This window comes from Desmodus rotundus, chromosome 4, assembly GCF_022682495.2.
Source record: "Desmodus rotundus isolate HL8 chromosome 4, HLdesRot8A.1, whole genome shotgun sequence".
Taxonomy (NCBI): Eukaryota; Metazoa; Chordata; class Mammalia; order Chiroptera; family Phyllostomidae; genus Desmodus; species Desmodus rotundus.
In genome coordinates, this window is record NC_071390.1 from 116,096,853 (window position 1) to 116,121,786 (window position 24,934).

The following is a 24,934-nucleotide window of genomic DNA, read 5'->3' on the forward strand; positions in this document are numbered from 1 at the left end:
CAAGAGGGATCTTACCTGTCTGCCTAGTCACACAAGTTGCAAACCAGGAGATCAATCTCGATTCTTTCTCCTCCGCAATCCAATCCATCATCAAATGTCTTTGGATACTTATTCCTGTCCATCTCTATTAGCTATAGTTATTTCAGGCCTTTAACTGGTTTCCCTGACTCCATACTGACCATAAATTCAATCTACCCTTCTTTACTAAAGTGTAGGGTTTTTTTTTAAATAAAAAATAATCCACTGTACCAGTCATTTTGTTATTTTCTTGCTTCAACATTTTAATGGCTTTCCCACTGCCTAAAGAATTAAATTCATACTTCTTATAAATGAAGAAAACCATTCTTGACTGGGGGTCCCTGATGGCTCTCTGCCCCAATCTTCCATTATGGCGCCACTCACACACCTCTGGCCATACTGAGCTGATATTAAGTACTTGCATGTAACAGGCCTTTTCATACCCTCCTGTTGCTTCATTCACAAGGTTCTCTTATTGGAATGGCTTCTTCCATTCCTAATGATCACTTATTTCAGCCTCATCTTTTATGTGTAGAAAAACATACTCATCTATAAAATTCAGCTCAGATGTCATCTCTTCAGCTCAGATGTCATCTCTTTCCTGCTTCTCTTGCTCAAGGAGAACTGATCACTGCCAACCCACTGTGTTCCCATTTCTAACCTAAACTATAAGCCGTTTGTGGGAAGAAATGGAATCTTATTCCTTGTAGCCCCAGAACCAAGCACAATTGCCTACTACAGCTTAGGCTTCCTCTAAATATTTCTGAATGTCTAACAAAAATGACCACCAACCTGTATGCAAGATAAAAATTCCAATAGTAATTATATGAGTCCTTAAAATACAAGCTGCTAAACTTACCCTGGAAATAGTGGTTTTCAATATTTGTTCTGAAATCCGCTATCTGTAGCAATAATAGTTGTAGCAAGCATAAAAACTTTAAAAATATATACATGGGAGGACAGAAAACAACAAAAAACTACCCTCCCATTAGTTCATTGTTTTCTGCAAGTTCTGGAGCAATCACCACATGCAGTATTAGTGGTAGAATAGCCAGAATCTGATTATGAAAATACCAGTGTCCCATGGGAACACAGTTTGATGATTAGAATGGTCCATGGAAAGCCACTGGATGTTCACACCAGTAACTGACAGAGAGTAGGAGTTGTGAGACCTGGTTAGAGGTCCAAGCCTGACACAAATGAGCAACACGACCTTGAAACAGTCCTTTCTTGTAGCTCTGTTTTCCTCATCTCTAAAATTTGAATCTTAGTCTAATGATTTCTATGTTGTTCCCATTTTTGACAAACCATTCTGAGTGCCATCAGCCTTTCAGGAATATTAACCTATTGTTAGATGTGAAATATTCTGTTAGTAAGTACTCTGTAGTATAGTGGTGGTTCTAAAGACTCAGAATTGCCTAGATACTTTAAGAAGGCAATTTATCTCAATATTTGCTTACTAAGGGAGAAGCCCCACCAATGTACACGGGGGTTCTAGTTTTTCACTGATGAGCTAAGTATGTTAATAAAGAGTACCCATAGTTTTGTTAGAAATTTCTCTGTATGAAGTAGTGACATGGCAAGAAAACGGCATGGAGAAAATCAGACCACTGAGCTTGACTATCTCTGTTTACATCCTTTAAGTTAACTGGAACCCAATACACTCATAGTAGTAACAACCCTGTTGTTTCCCCAGTTAGAATTCTTTCCGTTTCCTAAGTTGGCTATTTCAGACCTCCTCCACCGTTTGCTCGAGGACCCTTTCCTGTTGTTTTCAAGCACATGCACCTTGTTCCTAATGCAGAGAGAAAGAGAACCCACTGGGCATAAATTCCCTTAATTTCCACACTTCCATGGACATGTAACTAGGGAAGAAGGGGAATGAAGATACAACAGAAGAGATGTACTTTCTTCATCAGTTATCTCTTCAGCTTCTCTCTATGGTTCTCACTAACACTGAAACCTCTCTCATTTTTATAAAGCAAAATTAGCCCTGGCTGGTGTGGCTCAGTGGATTGAGTGCTGGCCTGCGAACTGAAAGGTCACCCATTCCATTCCCCATCAGGGCACATGCTTTGGTTGCAGGCCAGGTCCCCAGCTGGAGGCATGCAAGAGGCAACAGATCAGTGTTTCTCTCCCTCTCTTTCTCCCTCCCTTCCTCTCCAAAAATAAAATAAAATCTTAAAAAAAAAAGAAAAGTAAAACGCAAATTTAAACTAAGCCTCCTTTGAGATGTAAATGCTTAAATATGTAAGCAATCTCTAAAAGATACAATAAATTACTACAAGTTGAGAGATTGGAGACTAAGGTTACAGGGGTAGAAGATTTTAGTATATTGCCTTTTATAACTTTCAGTTTTTAAAATGACATGCGTATATTACCTACTCAGATTTTTTAAAAATTTAAATTCATAAACAGCCTTACACCTTACATCGCTCTTCCTCCCTTTCTTCAAAACTGGAATTCTTGAAAGAGTTGTCCATACCATTTAAATCTCTCACCTCTAATTTATTCTTTAATTCTTTCTATTTTGGTTACTTCTACCCATGCCACTGAAACTGTGCTAAGAGAATCAGCAACCCTTCTTTCATTGCCCAATGGGTGCTGCACAGTTCTTAGACCTGCTGGCCACTATTCTATTTTGCTGGTATTCTCTCTATCAGGCTTCCATGATTTACTTTTCCGGTTTTCTTCCTACCTTTCTCACTGCTAGTACGTCTCAGTCTTTGACAGTTCTTCCAGTGACCTCTCCCTAACTATTCCTCAGCCCTTGTTCTCTTCTCACATTTTCTTTGCTTGGATTACTACAGTAGCCTCTTACTACTATCAATCCTTTCATGGCATAACAGCCAGAGTAATATTTTCAACACATCCATCTTATCATGTCATTCACCTTCTCAAAACTACTAAATTTCCCCCTACCTCTTTAAGATAAAGTCCAAAATTCTCTTCTTGGCCTATAAGGAATTGCATTTCTGGGTCCTGCTTATTCTTCCTGCCTCATTTTAATCCTTCTATGTTCTACCCACACTTCCTATTCCTTGAAGTCAGGTTCTCTTCTGCCTCAAGACCCTTCCCTGCTTATCTTTTCATTCTTCGGCACTATGCTTAAACAGCAGTTTCTCATAGACATCTGTCTAGTCTCTCAGGGTAAGTTAGATCCTCCTGTTACATTAGCACTTTACCGCAACTTTAATTCAGTACTTTGTACACTGATATTTAAGATTTTTCTACTGTCACTAAAATGAAACTCCATGACATCAGGGACCTCTGTATCATTCATTTATGAGATCTCTAGTGCCTAGCATGTGATGTGGGAGATGGCCCATAAATATCTGTTGACTTAACAGATAACTGTATCTATCCCTTCAGCTTCACTTGCTGTCTTTTTGCCAATTACTTCAAGGTCTACGCTTCCAGTTCTCACTCTTGATTAGAACAACATTTCCAACAACCTACTGGTCAGCTCACTTCAATGTTCTCAACCTTCTCATTCTTCTTCCCCAAAGCCAAACAGTAATAACATAATTATTACTGTTTAACAGTATTAATACTGTTACTATAGATAATAACAGTATTATTATCTACACTACTGTAAGTCAGAAACCTATGTTTTCTAGATGTGGAACCCTCCCTGCCAGGTCCCCACCTAACCGCCTGACCACTATACCACAGAGACATAAATGTCACATACTTGATAAGTAAAAAAAAATTTACCTACTTCTCTTCATCTTCATTGTGATAATTTTAGTTCACGCACCATCATTTCTTGCCTGGACTGTGTGAGTGTGTGTGTGTCACTCCCCTTCCTGCCAATCTACTCTGCTCACGCAGAGAGAAAGTTCTGTGAATTACATATCTCACTGTGCCACTCTTTCTAGAATCTTTCAAATGACTCCTGTTGCTTAGAATGGCTGAAAGTTTCTTCATTCATCTTTCATTTTCTCCCACTCCCATATCATACTCTATTCTCTATACTAAAGCCATAATAAATCATAATACTCAGTCCCTGTTGGATATCAACTCTTCTGGGAAGCTTCCTGTGCCCTGGCCTTGCGTACCTCCCACAGACACTGTAATCACGTCTGCCACAGCACTTACTGTACGCTGTTGCAATGGATGATTTACTTGTCAGTCTTTCTCACTAGGCTATGACTTCCTTAAGCTGAGGGACAGTTTCTTATTAATCTTTACTTTCCCAATGCATAATGTAGTGCCTGATACACAGAAGAAAAGTGTTTATTAAGTGAAACTATACAGAAAGAAGAAACAGGAGGTACTAGTCAATAGATTGCTACTATAATATAAATGTTAAGCTATTGTCTAGTCTAATAGTGATTGTGAGGACTAGAGAAATCACGGAAGCAAAAGCCAATTAATAATAACAAACTAAATATCCATTATGTACTAAGGACTACAGTAAGACATAGCCCTGCTCCTTAAATGGCTGACAATTTAGTAGAGCAGTTATGAAACAAAGCTATAAAATGTGACAAGTTCTAGAAAAATGACAAGAACACTGCTTTTTAAGTCCTGAACATAAAGCAATTAATTTCACTGGAGGTGTGACAGGGAAGAAGGCTCTATAATAACTAGAAACCTTTCAGCTGGACCTTGCAGGTCAAGAAAGATTTTGAGGAGGGAAACAATATTCCAAAGAGGGAACTGGATGAGAAACGCAAAAGGGCATGCACAAAGGTGCAGGACTGAAGGAATCAGAATATAGGCCATGCCTGTTCTTAAGCTATGCTTCCAATGAATGCTTAGAAGAGTGCCCAGCTTATAATAGGTGGTTGGTAAATCTTAGCTTAATGAGAGAATTTACAAGTATTTCAATGTGGATGGAAAGACATGAAGCTGGAAAGGTAGTGGCTAGATGATAAAGAACCTCAGTCCAAAGAGTCTCAGCTTAAAGTGGTAGACAACAGGGCACCATTAAAAGGTTTAAGCAAGGCCATTATGCAACTAGAGCTGTGTTTCAGAAACAACTATAAGTTTCAGGAATGTGGCCTTGAGACAGGGTCCTTTATTAACTGTATAAATGGAGGGGAAAACACAAGAGAAGGACAGCGTCATAAGATCTTTCGCCTGCCTGAATATGACACACACACACAGTGAGTGAGTGAGTGAGTGAGTGAGAAAGAGAAAGAGAGAGAGAGAGAGAGAGAGAGAGAGAGAGGTATGTGGCTATAGATTAAATAATTTACACTGCCAGTCAAGATGGTAGAGTAGGTAAGTGCTGAGCTTGCCCCCTCCCATGACTGCATCAAAATTCCAACTAAATTACAAAACAACCATCACTGAGAACACCTGAACACTAGCTGGACAAAAGTCCTATAACTAAGGATATAAACCAGCAGCCATGACGAGACTGGTAAGAGAGGACAGGGATGCAGAACAAGCTGGCCCCATACCTATGGTATGGCAATTTGGAATCAGGAGAAATATCTCAGCCACAGAGGTATCTGCAAGGGGGGAGCAAGGGGCCCCAGTCCCACACTAGGCTCCCCAGGCCAAGGCACCAGTGACTGGAAGTAAAGTCCCCATAACTTCCGGCTGTGAAAACCAATGGGGATTGCATCCGAGTGAAATGGAGGGCTGTGGAAGACAGGGGTGATCCTCTTGAGAGGCCCACCCACAGACGCACTTGCTCACAAACCTACTTGCTCTGGGTTCCAGTGGGAGTGGCAGCTCTAAGAGAGCCAGGGACACGCATGGAGGAACTGAATTGACTAGCTTCAGGGCGAGCGTTGGAGGGCAGGGGTTGGAGCTGCCCTCTCTGGAGACAGAAGCACTGACAGGTACCACTGCTCCTTTGTGGAGCCTGCCACCCATGCAGGTGGCAGGTGCAGGTGGGTGCCCATTCTGAGCTCTCCATTCACCCTGCCCTGGTGATTCCCTGAGACCCCACCCACCCCAAGTGCTGGGCTGAGCGACTTCCAGTGGCTTTTCCACATAAGTGGCCTGCCTTGGCTCATGCTACAGATTTTCCTAAAATCTATCGAAGGTTCACAAACATGTACGCAGCAGGGGCAGGCTGTGACGTGCCCCAAACCTCTTGCCATGGTCTCAAGCATGGCAAAAGAAGTAACCAGTCTCAATTTGCCCAAAGCCTGGGATAAGTTGCAGTCAGTGTTGGCCTGGAATGTAGCTTCAAATAAGTGGCCACAAACCTAGCACAAGAGGTGGTTGCCCTTAGTTCACATTGTGGTGCCCATGAGAGTCCCAAGCACAGCACTAGTGGCAACTGGCCTTGATTTATAGCATACCCTCTCCCAGGAGCCTCTAAGCCCAGCACAGACGGCTACCAACTGCACATCACTTTGTAGCTCCCACCAGGCAGCCCCAAGCTGGTACAAAGGGAGGCTGAATGTGGCCTGCACTGGAGTGCATCCCAAGAGCCTCTAAAACCAACACACCTGGTGGCTGGTTTAGACCACACCAGAGCACCACCCAACCACCCCCAAAAATGAAAAACCTAAAGGGCAGATTCAGCTGGCACCCACTCTGTGGTGTAAGCCCCCATATAACAGCTCATCTGCTGTAGTCATGGCCATCTCTCGTATCCAGTCAGGCTTAGGATAAACCCCACTCACTAAGGTGCCAACAGTAATCAGCGTTCACCTACAGCGGGGGGCACACACTACACACACTAGGGGCACTCCTGGAGCACCCAGCTCAGGTGAATAAGGAGCAGCACCACTGGGCCTCACAGGACACTGACTACATAAGGCCACCTTGCCAAGGCTTGGAGACAAAGCAGATCTACTTAATAAAAAACACAAGGAATCAGCTAAAATGAGGAGGAAAAGAACATGTCTTAAATGAAAGAACAGGACAAAACTCCAAAAATGAACTCACCAAAATGGAGACAGGTAACTATCAGATATAGAGTTCAAAACACTGTTTATAAGGATGCTAAGTGAACTTAGGAGAAGAATAGATGAACTTTGTGAGAACCACATCAAAGAGAGAGAAACCATAAAAAAAGCCAGAAATGAAGAATACAATAACTGAAATAAAGAATATACTAGAGGCAATCAAACCAAGTAGATGAAGAAGAGGACTGAAACTGAACTAGAAGACAAGGTAGCAGACAACACCCACCAGAAACAGCAAAGAGATAAAAAGAAGGATAGTTTTAGGGATCTCTGGGGCAACATCAAGCATACCAACATTTGTAACATAGAGGTACCAAAAGGAGAAAGAAGAAAGACCAAGGGATTGAGAATCTATTTAAAGAAATGACTGAAAACTTCCCTACCATGAAGGAAATAAACATACAAGTCCAGCAAGCACAGTCCCAAATACGGTAAGCCCAAAGAGGCCCACACCAAGACACATGATAATTAAAGTGCCAAAGGTTAAAGACAAGGAATCTTAAAAGTAGCCAGAGAAAAGCAGTTAGTTAAGTACTAACTAAAGGGAATCCCATCAATCAGCTGATTTTCAACAGAAACTTTGCAGGTCAGAAGGAGGAGCCATGTAATATTCAAAGTAGTGAAAAGCAAAGATCTGCAACCCAGACTGCTTTACCCAGCAAGGCTATCATTTAGAATTGAAGGAGTGACAGTTTCCCAGATAAGAAAAAGCTAAAGGTGTTCATCACCACTAAACCAGTATTACAGGAAATGTTAAAAGGACCTATTACAATAGAAAAGATCAAAAATACAAATGAGAAAATGTAGAAAAGAAAAACATTCTACATGACAAAGGCAAGCACTTAAAATTAGTAACTCAACAAACTATAATGCTAGTCCAAAGGTCAAAAGGCAAAAGTAGGAAGATCATATGTGATTATAACAAACGCACACAAAAGTACAAAACAATGACAAAAACTTAAATGTGGAGTGTGTGAGAGTAAAAACTGTAGTAATTTTATAATGTGTCCAAACTTCAAACACCATCAAGTTAAAATAGAATGCTATAAACATAGCCTGGTATATACGAAGCATACGGTAACCAAAACCCAAAAATCTACATGAGACATACACCAGATAAAGAGAAAGGAACCAAAACACACTATAAAAAGGCATCAACATACAAGAGACGAGAGCATGAGAACAACAGTAAAGAGAACTACAAAAGCAACAAGAAAACAATAAAATGACAGTAAGTACATGCTTATCAATAATTACTTTAAATGTAAATGGACTAAAAGGTATAATCGAAAGACACAAGCTGACTGAACAGACTGAAAAACAAAACCTGTACATATGCTGTTGACGAGAGACCCACTTCAGATTGGGATACAGACTAAAAGTAAAAGGACAGAAAAAGATGCCCTGGCTGGTGTGGCTCCGTGGATTCAGCGCCAGCCTGCAAACCAAAGGGTTGCTGGTCTGATTCCCAGTCAGGGCACGTGAGAGGCAACCACACATTGATGTTTTTCTCCCTCTCTCCCTCTCTTCCCCTCTCTAAAAATAAATAGAATCTTTAAAAGAAAAAAAAGAAAAAAGACACATCAAGCAAACAGAAATGAAAACAAAGCAGCTGGGGTAACAATACTTTTCTCAGGCTAAGTAGACTTCAAAGGGACGTCACAAACGACAAAGGGCATTTCATAACGATAAAGGGATCAGTCCCAAAAGGGGATACATAACTCTTGCAAACACCTATGCACACAACATAAAAGCATCTAAATATGTAAAGCAAGTATTTACCAGCATAAAGGAGAGATCAACAGTATTCTAGTCAGAGTAGGGAATTTTAACACCCTTTGACATCAATGGTTAGATGATTCAGACAGAAAATCAATAGTAGCCTTAATGAGATATCAGATCAGATGGACCTGAATGATATTTTTAGACCATTTCACTCCAAAGCAACAGAATACACATTCTTTTCGAGCATACACGGTACAGTATCCAGGAGCAACCTGCCACAGAACAAGTTTCAATCATATCAAGTATCTTCTTCAATCCAATGGTATGAAACTAGAAATCAAATACAAGAACAACACTGAAAAACATAAATACTTGGAGGCTAAATAACATGCTACCAAACAATTAATGGGTTAACACGTTCAAGGAAGAAATCAAAAGACACAGTGAGACAAATGGAAATGAACACACGATGACCCGAAATCTGTGGGACACAGCCAAAGCAGCTGTAAGAGAGAAATTCATAGCAATATCGATCTACCTCAACAAACAAGAAAAATCTCAAATAAACAATTTAACCTTATGCATGAAGGAACTTGAAAAAGAACAAACAAAGCCCAAATTTAAGAGAAGAAAGGACATAATAAAGATTAGAGTGGAAATAAAAAAGTCCAAAAATACAAAATACCAATGAGACCAAGAGCTGGTTCTCTGAAAAAATAAACAAGACTGATAAACCTTTAGCCAGCCTGATCAAGGAAAAAAGAGAGCCATGGCCAATGTATCTCAGTTGGTTGGGCATCATCATACAAACTGAAAGGTTGCAGGTTCTATCCCCAGTCAGGATACGTGCCTGGGTTGTGGTTTCGGTCCCCCATTGGGGCATGTGCAAGAGGCAACCGATCAATTTTTCTCTCTCTCTCTTTCACCCTCCCTCCCCCCTCTCTAGAATCAATAAAAGAGGAAAAACTAAAAAGAAAGAAAGGAGACTGAAATAAATAAAATCAGAAATGAAAGAGAAGTGGCAACTGATACCACATTAATACAAAAGATTTTAAGAAAATACTACCAACAATTACAGGCCAACAATTTGGACAACCTGGAAAAAATAAGTTCCTAAAAAATATATAATCTTCCAAGGCTGAATCAGGAAGAAATAGAAAATCTGAAAAGCCTGATAACTACTAATGAAATCCAATCAGTAGTTACTTTCAAAGAATATTTAATACCTATTTTTTCAAACTGTTACAAAAAACTGAAGAGGAAGGAAGGCTCCCTACCTCATTTTATGAGGTGGGTATTACCCTGATACCAAACCAGTCTAAGACATTACAAAAAAAGAAAATTATAGGCCAATATCCTTATTGAACATAGATGCAAAAACCTGGATAAAAAATTGGCAAACTGAATTCAGCAATACATTAAAAAGATCACATACCATAATCATGTGTATTTACTCCCAGGATACAAGGCTGGTTCAATATCTGCAAATCAATGTAATACATCACATAAACAAAATGAAGTATAAAAATCACATGACATCACTAGGTGCCGAAAAAGCATTTGACAAAATCCAACATCCATTTATGATAAAAACTCTTAGCAAAGTGGGGATAGAGGGAACATACTCAACAGTATAAAGGCCATATATGACAAACCCACAGCTAACATCATACTTGATGGTAAAAAGGCGAAAGCTTTTTCTTTAACATCAGGAACAAGACAAGAATATCCATTCAACATACTATCGGAGGTCCTAGCCACAGCAATGATACAAGAAATAAAATGCACCTGAATTTTAAACTGTATTAGATTATTTGAAATTTTTCTTGTTTCATGGGGATTTTTGCATCTATGTTCAACAGGGATATTGGCCTACAGTTTTCCTTTTTTGGTAATGTCTTAGTCTGGTTTTGGTATCAGGGTAATACTGGCCTCGCAAAATGATAGAGAGACTTCCCTCTTCAATTTTGTGATACAGTTTGAGAAAAACAGGTATTAAATCTTTGAATGTTTGGTAAAATTTACATGTATGTCATTATTTGCAGATGACATACTACATAGAGAACCATAAAGAATACACCAAAACACTATAAGAACTAATAAATGAATTCAATAAAGTAGCATGGTACAAAATTAATACTCAGATATAGGTTGTAATTTGGTATATCAATAATGACTTACTGAAAGATAAATTAAGAAAACAATCCCATTTACAATTGCATGAAAAAGAATAAAATACCTAGGAATAAATTTAACCAAGGAGGTAAAAGAACTATACTTGGAAAATTGTAAGGCACTGAAATACGAAGTTGAAGAAGACACAAATAAATGGAAGTTTATACAGTGCTCATGTATAGTAAGATTAACATTTTTTAAATGTCCATACTACTCAAAGCAATTTATATATTCAATGTAATCTTTATCAAAATATCAATGGCATTTTTCACAGAACTAGAACAAATATTCTTAAAATTTATTTGGAACCAGAAAAGACCCCAAATATCCAAAGCTATCTTGAGGAAAAAAGGAACAAAGTTGCAGGCATCACACTACATGATATCAAACTATACTATAAGGCTATAGTAATCAAAACAGCTTGGTACTGGCATAAAAACAGACACAAAAATCAATGGAACCGAATAGAGAGCCCAGAAATAAACCCATGCCTATATGGCCAATTATTCTACGACAAGGGAGGTAAGAATAAACGAAGAGGGAAAGACAGTCTCTTCAATAAATGGCATTGGGAAAACTTGATAGATACATGCAAAAGAATGAAACTGGATCACTTTCATATGCCATCTACAACATGGATTAAAGACTTAAATGTTAAGACTCTAAACCATAAAACTCTTAGTGATGTTTCTTTGGGTATGTCTTCTTGGGCAAGGGAAATAAAAAAAATGAGACTACAGCAAACTAAATGGTTTCTGCAGTGAAGGAAACCATAAACAAAAATGAAAAAAAAATCTATTGAATGGAAGAGGATATTTACCAATGACACATTCAATAAAGGTTAATATCCAAACTATACAAGGAACTCATACAACTTAACACCAGGAAAAAAATCCTATAAATTAATGGGCAGAGGACTTGAACACACATTTCTCCAGAAAGGACAATATGAAAGATGTTCAACATCACTATTCATCAGGGAAGTGCAAATTAAAACCACTTCACACCTCACAGAATGGCTATCATCAATGAATCCACAAACAACAAGTGCTAGGGAAGATGTGGAAAAAAGAGAACCCTCGTGCATTGGCAGTGGGACTGTAAATTGTTGCAACCACTATGGAAAACTGTATGGAGGTTCCTCAAAGAATTAAAAATAGAACTACTATATAACCCAGCAATTCTACTTCTGGGTATTTACCTGAAAAATCTAAAACACCAATTAAAAAGCTATATGTATCCCTATGTTCACTGAAGCATTACTTACAACAGTCAAAATAAAGAAGCAACCTGTGTTCATTAATAGAGAAATGGATAAAGATTTCTTAATGGATAAAGATGTGGTGCATATATACAAAGGAATATTACTTAGCCATAAAAAAGAACGAAAATTTTGCCATTTGCCACAACATGGTTGGACCTAGAGGGTATTATCCTAAGTGAAAAGTCAGACAAAGATAAATACCATATACTTTCATTTATATGTGGCATATAAAAAGATAAAATAAATTAACAAGGAAAACAGAAACAAATTCATAGATACAGAGAACAGCTGGATGGTTGCTAGATGTGCGCGGGGTCGGGAGGTGGGTGAAGAAGGGCAAGGCATAAGATGTGCGAACTGCCCGTCATAAAAAGTCATAGGGATAGGTTTACCAACTGAGATAAATCAGTGGGAAGAGAGCCTGATACAAAATGACATCACAGATTAGGTCAAGTCCTCAAGGTAACGGACAACAAACAAGACAAATGGTGATACCTCTGAAACTACACATAAGTGAAGATACAAATAACTGGTATGAAGGTAATTTGAGAGTTTATTTTTGAGGGATCCTCTTTTTCACTGACATAGAAGAGGTCACAAAGAGAGGGTGAGAAATAGAAGAAGTCCAGAAAAGTAAAAAAAAAATTGGGGAAACTGCTTACAAAAATTTGGGGGAAAGAAACAAAAAGCTTATCAAGTATAACTGAACTCTGTGAGATACAAATAAGCTTTAATGGAGCCAATATGCGTGACTATGTGATTCAGCTAGATTGTTCAGGCCAGAGATTATCAACTGTGAAGGTGGACTGGGCTGTTCTGGTGTCCAATGACGATTCTTGTGAAGAGTGTTGGTGAAGTGAGGGAGGAAGGCAGTGATACCAAAAAAGACGGACCTTTCCAAGGAGGAACTGGATTTACTGACTGAATGGATATGGAATCTGGTGAAGGAAAACAAAGACTGAAACAAGATTCCCGGTTATCTGGTAGAACTGATAAGCCTAAGGTCCAAAACAGAGTTCTTGGAGAGGGAGGAGGCTATACAGATTACTCAAAAATCTATTGTACGATTTAGATTGGAAAAGTTTAGAACAATAATCTTGCCATGTTTAAAAGGAATAGGAAGGAGTAAGGTAAGTCCCAGGGTAGTTAAGTGACTTTGCTGAAGTCTTAAGGCACTAAACAAAGGCTAGAAATGACTTTAAACTCCAGGCCATTCTATTACATCACAGAATCTCACTCGACATGATAGCAGGAAATACAGATGGTGATGCTTCTTGAGGAGATTTGGTAACACTAAAACTGGTTTGAATTTCTAAGTTCATTTTAGGTGATAGTGGGGAAATATGATTTAGGAACAAAATGAATCCCAGGAGAAGCCAATCTGAGATAAAACATTTGCTCTGGTAATCCACATGGAGATAATCAAGAGTTGGATGTAGAATGATATAAGCACCTTAAAATATTCCAACGCAAGAACATTTTATGCTTCAAAATCCTCTCAATGTTACTTGGCAATATAGATGACAGGACATATAAATTATTATGGCTTAGAATCTTAAACATTAAGAAGAGCTTTGCTTACTTTCAAGGTTCTTTTTATCTTACACAAATATGAAATACTGAAGTCTGATTCTCTTTTAAGGGGCTAGATATTTGCCTTACCTTTACTACCTTGTAGTCACACAAGTATTCCACCTCATAATTGTTTAGATTCCTTTTGGTGATTCCAATCGATTTACATGTGAGCTTTTCTTTTCTACATAATTCCTGAAGAGTATCAAGTGAAACTAGGCAAGGCACACACCAAGCTACAATAAGAAAATAGAACTCTTTACTAATGAAATAGCTACTGAATAAAATCAAAAAAGGAAAAAGAAAAACTTAACACTTCTATATCCCCACCTTTCTACTGGCAATTTTGTAAGACTAAAAATTCTTATGACAAGAAGCCATTTTTGTGTCTTCAAGACAAAGTTAAGCATTAAAAAATTATTGTGGTAAATTGGTCTTGGACTTTCTCATGGGTTTCTACACTACTGTGTTTAACTGATGTCAATGAATTTCTACTGAGCCACCTGAACAAAATGTTTCGTAGTAAGTCTGGAAGCTTTGTTAAAATTACATATAGATCCAAAGGTCAAAAGGGATAATGTTTTTGACTTTTCCAGTATAGTCTACACAGGATACAATTGCTGTTTTAATAAAATACAGGTATCTAGGATATACTTATTGTTAGAAATATCTTAAATATATTTTAAACAATCTTGTAATTTGTTAAAAATTTAAAACCTTTCCCTTTCTCTTAGTTGGATAAGAACCGAAATCTAACTGAAATACAGTTCTATAGTTACTCATGCATCATTACGTCCTACTTTTCCCAGTTTGCAATGTAGCATGAAGTTTTAACTGCACTTATTTTGCCCGTGCTCCAATGTTATTATTATGAAGATGAGTAATCCTCAGTTATAATAAAACAATGGAGAGTATATTGAGTTTCGTCATATTCATTTCCTGTATTGTTTTTTAAAATCAAGAATTACAAAACAGAGTATTCAATTTACATGACCCATATACCAAGCTTGAAGAAAATCAGACACATTCATAATCAATCTTACAGTAAGCCAATACCTTATTGTACTGCAGCACATTTTACCCTCAAATGTCTGCTCCCATACTGCTAATAAAATATGTTAACATAAACTGATGTTTTGAAATTTGTAATAAGCTTGGTTTCACGCTTGGATAGTGTCATGGTAAGCACTAGACAGGACCAAAGGTCCTCTGCCCCAGCCTTTGCTAGGCCACTTAGCAATATGACTTTAGCGAGATTTTCACCGTTCCAGGTTTCAGATTCACTGAGAAAGTGTGGGAGTTAGAGTAAATTGGGGTTACCAAACAAAATCTATCAGTAAACTCAAGCTTTACTTGGTAGCTCTCCAAGGTAGTCGTGATAACCTTTTGTGTTTTGAAGTAATTCAGAGACCACAGCTGCTCTTGCTAGATCCACTCCTCACCCTCCACTCACACAGGGATTTCATCGTCAGAAACCCTGAAATAGGGTTTCCACCACGCCACCTTCCTACAAAGGACGATTCTGGATCAAGAAAGTAAAAGACATTCCCCCCCTCAAAAAAATAATTGGGAGGAAGAGGGTGCTTGCTTTGGAGTGGTGGTTTGGGGGTGGAAGAGAAGTAGAGCAGAAATGAACCCTTAAATACTTTCCATTAAAAAAAACCTCAGGATGTAAAAGTTACTTGTGTAAAGTTAACCTCATTATGTTGATCACATGCAAAAGAGGTTCCTCTAGGATATCTACCCCAGGTGACCTGTCTGCTGTTCCTACCATTCTCACCTAGTTGAAGTAACAAGAAGATTCAAGACACAACCCTCGATGGAAATGCTGTTGGTAGTTAAAAAAAAAAAAAGGGGGGGACAAAGAAAAAGGGGGGATGCATAAAACACTCTTGGTAATAATCTCGATTATCTATAATGTAGGGGAAAAATTCTTTACAAGATTAAACATTTCATTTCCACCACAAAAACCTCACAATAGTTCAGAGTAACCTCAAGTGGAAAAACACTTGAGAAACAAAGACTTAATAATCCATGTGGGGAGGAATAGTCCTGGAAAACACCTTCAAATTCTAGAATGCAATGCAAGTTCCAGTCTTTTTTAAAGGGTGCACAAGAATGCATGCGTTCAGTAGCTAATTCTTTGGCGTCCACGCAAACAACACACAAGTTCATGGTGGATAGAAAAATGACCCCAGGCTAAAGGACAGACACATCCTCCAACACCCACTTACTAGGATAATTCCGATGAGGAATACCACCTCCTAGTGAGACCAAACTGGGGTGTATCCTCGCTTAATCTCCTTTATTAGCAGTCATAGTTCAGCCCCAATTTCTTTCTTTTCCTCTGATACTGAGGTCACATTTAAACCTCCGGCACCCAGCTGAAACACCAGCCCCAACAGTAAACGTCCCGCTCAAACCACCACAAAAGAGTCCAGCCACACGCGCGCCCACGGGAACACGATCCCCCTGGGGACCAGCCGGCGCCGCGGCGGCCGCCTGAATACCTCTGCACGACCACCGGGTGGGGAGGGGTCGCGAGGCCCCGGGGCCCTCGGCGGGGCGGAGGGGCCGGTCCCGGCGGCCGGGCGCGCCGGTCGGGGCGCAGAGGGAGACTCCGCGGAGCGTGCCGGCCGAGCCGCGAGAAGGGTCAGGGGCCGGGGGAAAGGTGAAGCCCGCGGCGCGCCTCTGGGGACCCGGGTGTCAGCAGGGCGGGAGGCGGCGCCGCACTCGGCCTGGACCGCGCGTCCCGGCACGCTTCCCGGGCCTGGGGAGTCTGCCGGGAGAACGGGTGAGAGTGAGGGGCGCCGCTCTCTAGCCCTCACCTTCTCGCGCCTCGGCCCCGGCCGCCGCCATCTTGAAGAGCTTTCATTCAAACTGGCGCGGTCAGACGGGATAGTGTAACCGGTCGGCACTCCGCCCCTGCCCGGCGAGCGCGGGAGTGGGGGGCCGGCCGAGGGGCCGGACCCCGCGAGGCGTGCTGACGTCACTGGGGGCCGACCCCCCCTCCCCCCGGCCACAGCGGCGAGCGCGCCTGCGCCCCACGTCGCGTCCTGGCGCGTGGGAGGGTGCGGGAGGGAGCTGGGGCCGCAGAGGAGAGGGTCCCATAGGTGGGCCTGGGGGTATCCGTGGGCGGGACGGGCGGCGCTCCCTTATCAGCCACCTGCTCATGCCCGGCTGGGTCGTCGCCTGATGTAGAGGCCCCTTTATCAGGCCTTCCCAAGCGTTTTAGCTTTACATGGCATTATGTGAGCGCTGTGCACAATCCACAACAGCGCGACTATATGGTGCATTCCCCTTCCATGCCTGTTCCTCAGCCACCTGAGCTGTCTAACCATTTTTCAAAAAAGACTTTATTTATTTTTAGAGAGGGGGAAAGAGAGGGAGAGAAACATGGATGGGTTGGCTCTTGCCCCCAACCGGGGACCTGGCCCACAGCGGGGAATGGAACAGGCTACCTTTCAGTTTGCGGTTCCAACGCCTAACCCACTGAACCACACCAATCAGGGCAGCGGACTAACCATTGTTAAGTTTCCTCCCACGCTACTCAGATCACAGGCTATGGAAATTGGCTTAACATTGGGGTCCCTTCTGGAGGGGTTTTGCCTTCTGGTCCCACTCGCAGAGATTGATTTCATTGGTGTGGGGTGTGGCCTGGACAATGGAATTTTTACAGCTCCCCAGGCGATTCCCGAGTGCGGCGGTTTGAACCACCGTGAAGATCAGAGTTTTTCTCACACCTGAATGGGCATAGGCATCATCCCGGATTTTGTTAAAACCCAGATTCGAATGGTAGATCTAGGCTGGGACCTGAGGTTTTGCATGTCTGGTGAGAAGTGTTCTGATGATGCTTCTGGATTGGGGCCATGCTGTTGTAGCAAGGCTGCGTTCACACCCAGGCTCTCTACTAGGACAACTACAGGAGCTCCTAATGGGTCTCTATCCCTCCCCAGCCACACCCACTCTTCACACTGCATCCACGGTGGTTGTTCTAAACCAGTGATTTTCAAACTTTTTCATCTCACAGCAAACATAAACTAATTATAAAAATTCTACAGCACATCAAAAATATACCAAAAATATTTTTTTGCCTTTGTGACAAAAAAAAAAAGGTATACTTTTGATTTATTCACACTGGATGGTTATTGCTATGTTGGCTGTTGTCATTTTTTAGTTGACAATGTAAGGGAAAAGTGCCCCTGACTAAATAGTCAAATATTGCATGTTTTAAAAATTCTTGTGGCTCATGGGTTGAAAATCACTGTTCTAAACAATCAAAAGCAGAAATCTCAGAAGAGTAAATCCCAAAAACTTCAGTAGAAAGCAGTTTGCCATCTACCAAGGATTTTAAAAATAAATTTACATAAAAAGTTACAAAAATATTTCAAAGCATCTATAGATTTTGCAATATCAGAAATAAACACAACATTAAAGAAATTAATATTTGTTGCCGTTATGAAATAGTGTCTAGCCATTGCAAAAGATCTTTAGGAAGCCATTAGTATCATGGGGTTTATTTAATATGTTAAGCAAAACAAAAACTTGTAAAATATACAGTTTCAACTGTGTAAAAAATTTATAGGAAGATAAATATAAATTATCTGGGGATAATTTTTGAAGTCAAAAATTTTACCTTATCATCTTTACAAATTTAAGCAGAAATCCTACCAAAGATGGGGGGAATGTGGGTATTTTCTAGGCAAGGAGCAGAGAATTGACCAAAGACCTGGGGATAGGGAGCAAGCAATATTCAAAGTTATGAATTAGAATAGGAGGAAATGATGAACAGTGAGGCTTGAGAAGTGGACGAGAATCGTATCATAAAGAACCTCATGTGACAGGGTTGGATAGGACCTTTTATACCTCTTTATCAAGGTGAGGGGTAAGGGGAGAGGACTTGGATAGAGCCTCACCTCCTGTTCAGGGCTTCTCTCACCCCTCCTTCCCAAGTGTACTCACTGTAAGTTCTGACAGCACCTCTCGAGTATCCATTCTTATGCAATTTCTTTCCTGGTTTTCCTTCTACCTCAATGGCAACTCCTTACTCCCCTTTCTGGCTGCCTTTCCTTTATCTAACCTAAATGCTGGGGTTTCTCAGGGCTAATCCCTGAGGCATTTCTCTTATGCTCTCTCCCTAAATGACTGCTTCAGTTCCCATGGATTTAAATACCATCTTTATCATCTTCATGCCTTTTGTCTCCAACCCTGATCTCTGTCCTGAATTCCAGACTTTAATATCTATAGTCTCTAGCTGCCATATCCACTGAGGTGTTGTACAAACACCTCAAATTGAATGTACTCATAAAAGTACCCTTGATTTTTGCCACCAAACCCAGTTCTCCCCACAAACTTTTTCATCGCAATATACTGGCACCATCTACTCGGGTGTTTAAGAAGGAAACAATACTCAGGGTCTTAAACACCTGAGTATTTATCTAGGTGTCCTTAAGTCACCCTCTCCTCACATTCTCCAAACAAATTCCATTAGGAAGTCGTGTCAATGGCATGTCCAAAATATGAGGACTGTCCAGGAAAAGGCCATTGATAATATAACAAGAATAGTTTGCGTGACATTGATGTACCCTGACAGCCAAGGAGAGTGCACTGGAATGCACATGTGTGAACAGTGATGACTTCACTGTACTAGTCAGTGGGGGAGGTACATGCTGTTGAGTGAGCATGTGTACTGTGTGGCTGTCACATTCAAGATGGCTGAGTAGAGCAATGAATCTGCATCAAATTTTGCATTAAGCTTGAACATTTCCTCTATGGGAACTAGTCAGATGATTCAGAAGGCTTTTGGGGATGATGCAATGAGTATAGTACAAACGACTTCAAAGGTGGTTGAGAATCTGTTGAAAGTGATCCACGTTCTGGAAGGCCTGCAACAAGCAGAACACATGAGAATGTTGAACGTGGATGGGCTGCAATCAACAAAGATCACCGACTGACAGTGCGAGGGCTAGAAGCTGATCTGGGGATTCCAAAAACTACCGTGTCTGAGATTCAGACACAGGATCTTGGCATGAAATGTGTCATGGCTTCCGTTACCAGAGCAGAAGGAACATCATGCTGCAGTTGCTAATGACTGGATTCAGACTGTTACCAATGAACCAGATTTCCTCAAGGTTGAATCATGAGGTATCATTGTTCTACGTACAATATTTCTTGTATCTTATATCCTATTCAATAAATGTCTGTTTTTCTTATTACATGCCTGGTACTTTCTCGTAGACCTCACTCTGCCCCATTTCCCCACTGCTACTGTTATTATCTTAGTGGTACAGGCCATCATTTCTCAACTGGAGTCCTGTAAAGGCGACCTGGTTTCATTGCCACTATTGCTACCCTCCAATCCACTTTCCACATAATCACGAGTGACCTTAAACATAAAGTGGAATGTTTCCTCTGCCTGCTTTAAATACTTCCCAATGGACCCAGAATAAAATTCAAATCTTCTGATGGTCTGCATGGCCTTATGTGATCCAAACCCTGCCTCCCTAACCTACTTTGTGCCACTTTCCCCTTTGATTATCCTCTAGGACTATTTTTCACTCATCCAGAAATCATGTATTGTGCATCTCCTCTGTGCCCTGTATGAGGCACTGTATGAGGTGCTAGGAATATAACAGTGGACATGAAAGAGACAGACCTGGGAGGAACAGATAAAATGAACAAGGAAATAAGTAACTTAAGGCAATTCTAAATCACTTCCCAGTTTAGAGGATATGCTCCCTGGTTCTTCACGTGATTACCTTCTTATCACTTGGGTCTCAGCTTAAATGTCACTTTTTCAGAGGCCTCTCTTGGTCGTCCTATCTAAAGTAGGTACTTCCTATTTTCCATTCTCTCTTATTTGCTCCCTTAAATGCACTTATCAAAATCTGCCATTATCTTGTCTATTTTTTTGGGGGGTCTATATCAGTTTCAGTATAAATGTACAGAACAAATGTATTAAACTCTTTTGCAAATCAACTGTTTCCTTCATTTTCTTAGTCTTGAATCCCATTAATCCCAGGGAATAGATTAGGCCTTGTTTCCTTAACGGCATCACTGTGTCTACTTTTTAGAGCAGCAACTCTCAGTGGGGTACCGGGACTCGAAACCCTTCAGAGGCTCCTAAGTTCAAAACTATTTTCATAATACCAAGATGTTCCCTGCCTTCTTCATTCTCCCTTCACGAGTATACAGTTAAGTTTTCCAGAGGTACTCAACTTGGATATTGCAAACAGATTGAAGCAGGTACTAGAACAGAGCTATCTTTGTAAGTCAGATAGTACAAAGATGTCATGAAATATAAAAAATGCCATTCCTTTGAGTTATTTTTCATAAAATGTTTTGTTTAAAAGTGAATAGTTATTTTAAGTCTCTTGGTTTTAATTTCTATATGGTAAAACTAATATATTTATCACGAATATAAACAAACGCTCTCTCGGTTCTTAGTAAGTTTTAAGAGTGTAAAGGGGTTCTGAGACTAAACAGTTTGAAATCTTGGTAAACCCTGGCTGTAAGTGGAGAGGAAAATTAAAAGCAACTGAGAGACATACACACCAGTGTCCTCAAGGGGAAAATAAGGTATGGCTGTACCCCGTAATTTTTTTCATAAAGACCATTGAAAACATGAGGTCCATGAAGTGTCTACTCTTCTATTTAAATAAATATTCTTCGAGAGGCAGAGAAGAATACTAGATGGAAACTGGAAATGTGAATTTAATTGAAATAATGCACATAACATTCTAATAATAGTAAGCAATCAAAAAATTGTTTAGAAAACATCTGAATATTAGTTCAAAATTCTCTGTTTATTTCCTTTGAGACCCTGGATGAATTATTTCACTTCTTTGAATCTACTTTCACATCGGGACCCCAGAATTACATGCCGCAGTACTCTCTATGTATTGCAAGTACTCATGGAGCTGTGGGGAGATCAGAATTAGAAAAGATAACAAATAGAAGCAAATAAACAACAGTGTTGTTATAAACTCTACATGGTCACTCGCTGTGGAAGCCCGGACACTTCCCCTCAGAACCTGCGCCCGGATGATCACGCTCACACATGAAGGCTCTCAGTCTGTCACGACACATTCTGTGGCCTCCCGACACTTCCACATGAGTATATGGGCATTTCTTTCTACATTTATATATGGCCCTGTTCTTTAAGCAATGTCACGTGTGTAAGTAGGCAAAATTATAGTGGCAATTTGACAAAAGCTTTTGCTGGTAAAAATGCTCACTTTAAATACATACATGACACTGCAAAGTAACTGGCATGTGCAGGAAGATCATTAAGATGTTCAGCAAAAACTCTTAACAGTTGTTACCCTGGGTGGTAGAATATAGGATGTTTTATGTTTTCTTCTTTTTTAGTTTTACTTTTATAGTTAACATGTATCATTTTATGATCAGAAGAATGTTAAAGCTATTTTCACCTTGAAAAGTAAAAAAACGCTAGAAAATTTAATCTTACACAAATTCAAAAGAAAAAAACTTGTCATCTGAGGAGACAAGAAAATCTGGGAGTACATTTCATTAGGTAACACAGCACTTTTGATGACAATATCAAATTTGGCATGTTTGGGGGAAAAACATACAAATCTGACCAATGAAGTCAGAAGCAGTGGCATTGCTTTCCTTCTTATGTGTTTCAACAAGCCGTAAATTATGCAGCAGACGTCCTTACTGGCCACATTCCCATGGGACACAGAGATGACATTGTTACCTTTTCTTCTGTGCAATTCACTGACTTGAGAGACAGTCACACCTATGTCAGGTACTACTCTGCGGGCTGGGACACAATGATCACTGAGACGAGAGTCTCTGCTCTTACAGTGCTTAACAATCCAGTGGAGAAGCAGTCAAGTAAGTAAATTATTACATGGGTATGAACGAAAACTTTTTTTGTATCTTTTTTTAAAAAAACTAATCCTCACCTAAAGATACGCCTATTGATTTTAAAGAGAAAGGGAGAGAGAAACATTGATGTGAGAGAAACATCAATGGGTTGCCTCCTGCATGCACCCCAACCCAGAATCGAACCTGCAACACAGGTACGCGCCCTGACCAGGCATCAAACCTCCAACCTTCTGGCGTACAGGATGACATTCTAAGCAACTGTGCCACCCGGCCAGGGCAAAGAGAAAACTCTTGAATAAACCCTTATGATATTTTATTCTACAAGTTTCAAAATCTACTTAGGCGGTGACAAACTTTTCTGTAAAGGGCCAGACTGTAAATAATTTAAGCTTTGTAGGCCACAGTCTCTGTTGCAACTATTAACTCTGTCGTTACAGTGTGAAAACAGCCACATACAATACATATACAATTCAGTGTGGCTATGTTCTAGTAAAATTTTATTTACAAAACTAGGTAGAACTAACACACCGACCATGGTCTGCTAATCCCTGATCTAATAGTAAAAAGAGCTAACACTAATTTCAAAGTAAACTCTTAACACTTTCCCAAAGATAACTGAAAGCACCTAGACTTAGCAGTTCAACTACCTGAGTTGGTATTTTCCTGTTTTCTGAAAACACTTAAGGACTTACACAATGATTATTTTATTTCAAAGTTTTTATAACTTTGGAAAAAAATCCTAAGATATGACTAAGTACTCAGCTTTAAGAAGGTATGTCTAATCAAAAGGCTGCTTCTTTTTGGACTTGGAATCATAGCTGAGTTCTCTTTGTGCTTCTGTCAATAATCTGATGCGGAATAATCATGAAAACATTTACTTTTGGTTTCTGTACCTTTAGAAAGATACTGTCATCTATCTCCATAAAAACTAACTACGATAATAACACACATCCACAAAGTTGGAACAGGTAAAAAACAAAACAGTTTTTGAATTTGGCCACTGAGTAAAGATTTCCTCCTCTCAAGTCTGCTGGGCCTTTGGAGAGAAGTAAACGGAAAATCCTCCGTGGGTAAGAAGATCTAGAGTCTAATGTGCGCTACTCACCTTCCACCTGTTTCCTCAACATAGGCAGATTAGTTGTCTTCTTTTATTTAGAGAATAGGCTTTCTCTTTAGTAACCTGCTGAGGATCTCAACGTCCTACTGAATATTTCCAGATGAACAGAATGTAGCTTGCCCTCTTTAAAATACAAAACAAAAATTTTTATTTCAAAAGAACCTTATGTTTGTTTGTAAGAGGAAACAATCAAACTAAATAAAACTAGAAAGAGAAGGCCGACCTTCGGGCCAAGATGGAGGTGTAGGTAGATACCCTTTGCTTCCTCGCATGACCAAAAGGAGGACAACAAATTTAAAAACAAAAAACAACCAGAACTGCCAGAAAATTGAACTGTGTGGAAGTTCAACAACCAAGGAGTTAAAGAAGAAACATTCATCCAGACTGGTAGGAGAGGTGGAGACAGGCAGCCAGGGCAGAGAGGATGGGCAATGCAATAGACCTGGCTGGGCAAGGGGGCAGCTGGTGGACTGGGTGGTCCCACATTCGCGTGCTGATAAGCTGGGAGGAACAACGGGGGAGCAAGACAGACCGCACAACCGAGGGTTCGAGTGGGAAACTAAAGCCTCAAAATTTCTGGCTGTAACAACCTGTGGGGGTTGCAGCAGCAGGAAAAACTACCAGCCTCACAGGAGAATTCAATGGAGAGACCAACAGAGTCCTAGAATGGACACAAACCCACCCACCAGGATATCAGCACCAAAACGGCCCAATTTGCTTGTGGGTAATGGAGGAAGTGACTGAATCGGGAGGAGAGCTGAGCGAGCAGCATTGTTCCCTCTTGGGCCCTCCCCCACATTCAGCGCCACAGTGCAGTGACATGGTTTGCCCTCCCCTGGGAAATACCTAAGGATCCGCCTCTTACTATGTAACAGGCAGGCTGAGGCAAAAAAAAAAAAAAATATGGCCCAAATGAAAGAACAGACCAAAACTCCAGAAAAAGAACTAAGTGATGAAGAGATAGACAACCTATCAGATGCAGAGTTCAAAACCCTGGTAATCAGGATGCTCACAGAAATGGTTGAGTGTGGATACAAAATAGAAGAAGAAGTGAAGGCTATGCAAAGTGAAATAAAGAAAAATATACAGGGAACCAACAGTGAAGGGAAGGAAACTGGGACTCAAATCAACGATTTGGAATGAAGGAAGAAAGAAACATTCAACCAGAACAGAATGAAGAAACAAGCATTCAAAAAAATGAGGAGAAGCTTAGGAACCTCTGGGACAACTTTAAACTTTCCAACATCCAAATCATAGGGGTGTCAGAAGGAGAAGAGGAAGAGCAAGAAATTGAAAACTTATTTGGAAAAATAATGAAGAACTCCC

General features: G+C 40.3%; 1 protein-coding gene across 7 annotated transcripts in view; it reads right to left on the minus strand.

Moving 5' to 3' along the window:
* SUV39H2 (SUV39H2 histone lysine methyltransferase) overlaps nucleotides 1-16,601 on the minus strand; it is a 29,368-nt gene extending 12,767 nt beyond the window's left edge. For 2 of the 7 annotated variants that reach the window (XM_053922577.1, XM_053922575.1), the window contains exons 1-2: nucleotides 16,464-16,601; nucleotides 13,726-13,871 (exon numbers count right to left, since the gene is read on the minus strand). In XM_053922577.1, the coding sequence (XP_053778552.1) occupies nucleotides 13,726-13,871; nucleotides 16,464-16,494 (177 nt within the window). In that variant the 5' untranslated portion in view covers nucleotides 16,495-16,601. The other 5 variants (XM_053922579.1, XM_053922576.1, XM_053922578.1 and 2 more) reach the window with 4 other exon arrangements.
* Nucleotides 16,602-24,934: the final 8,333 nt, after the last annotated feature.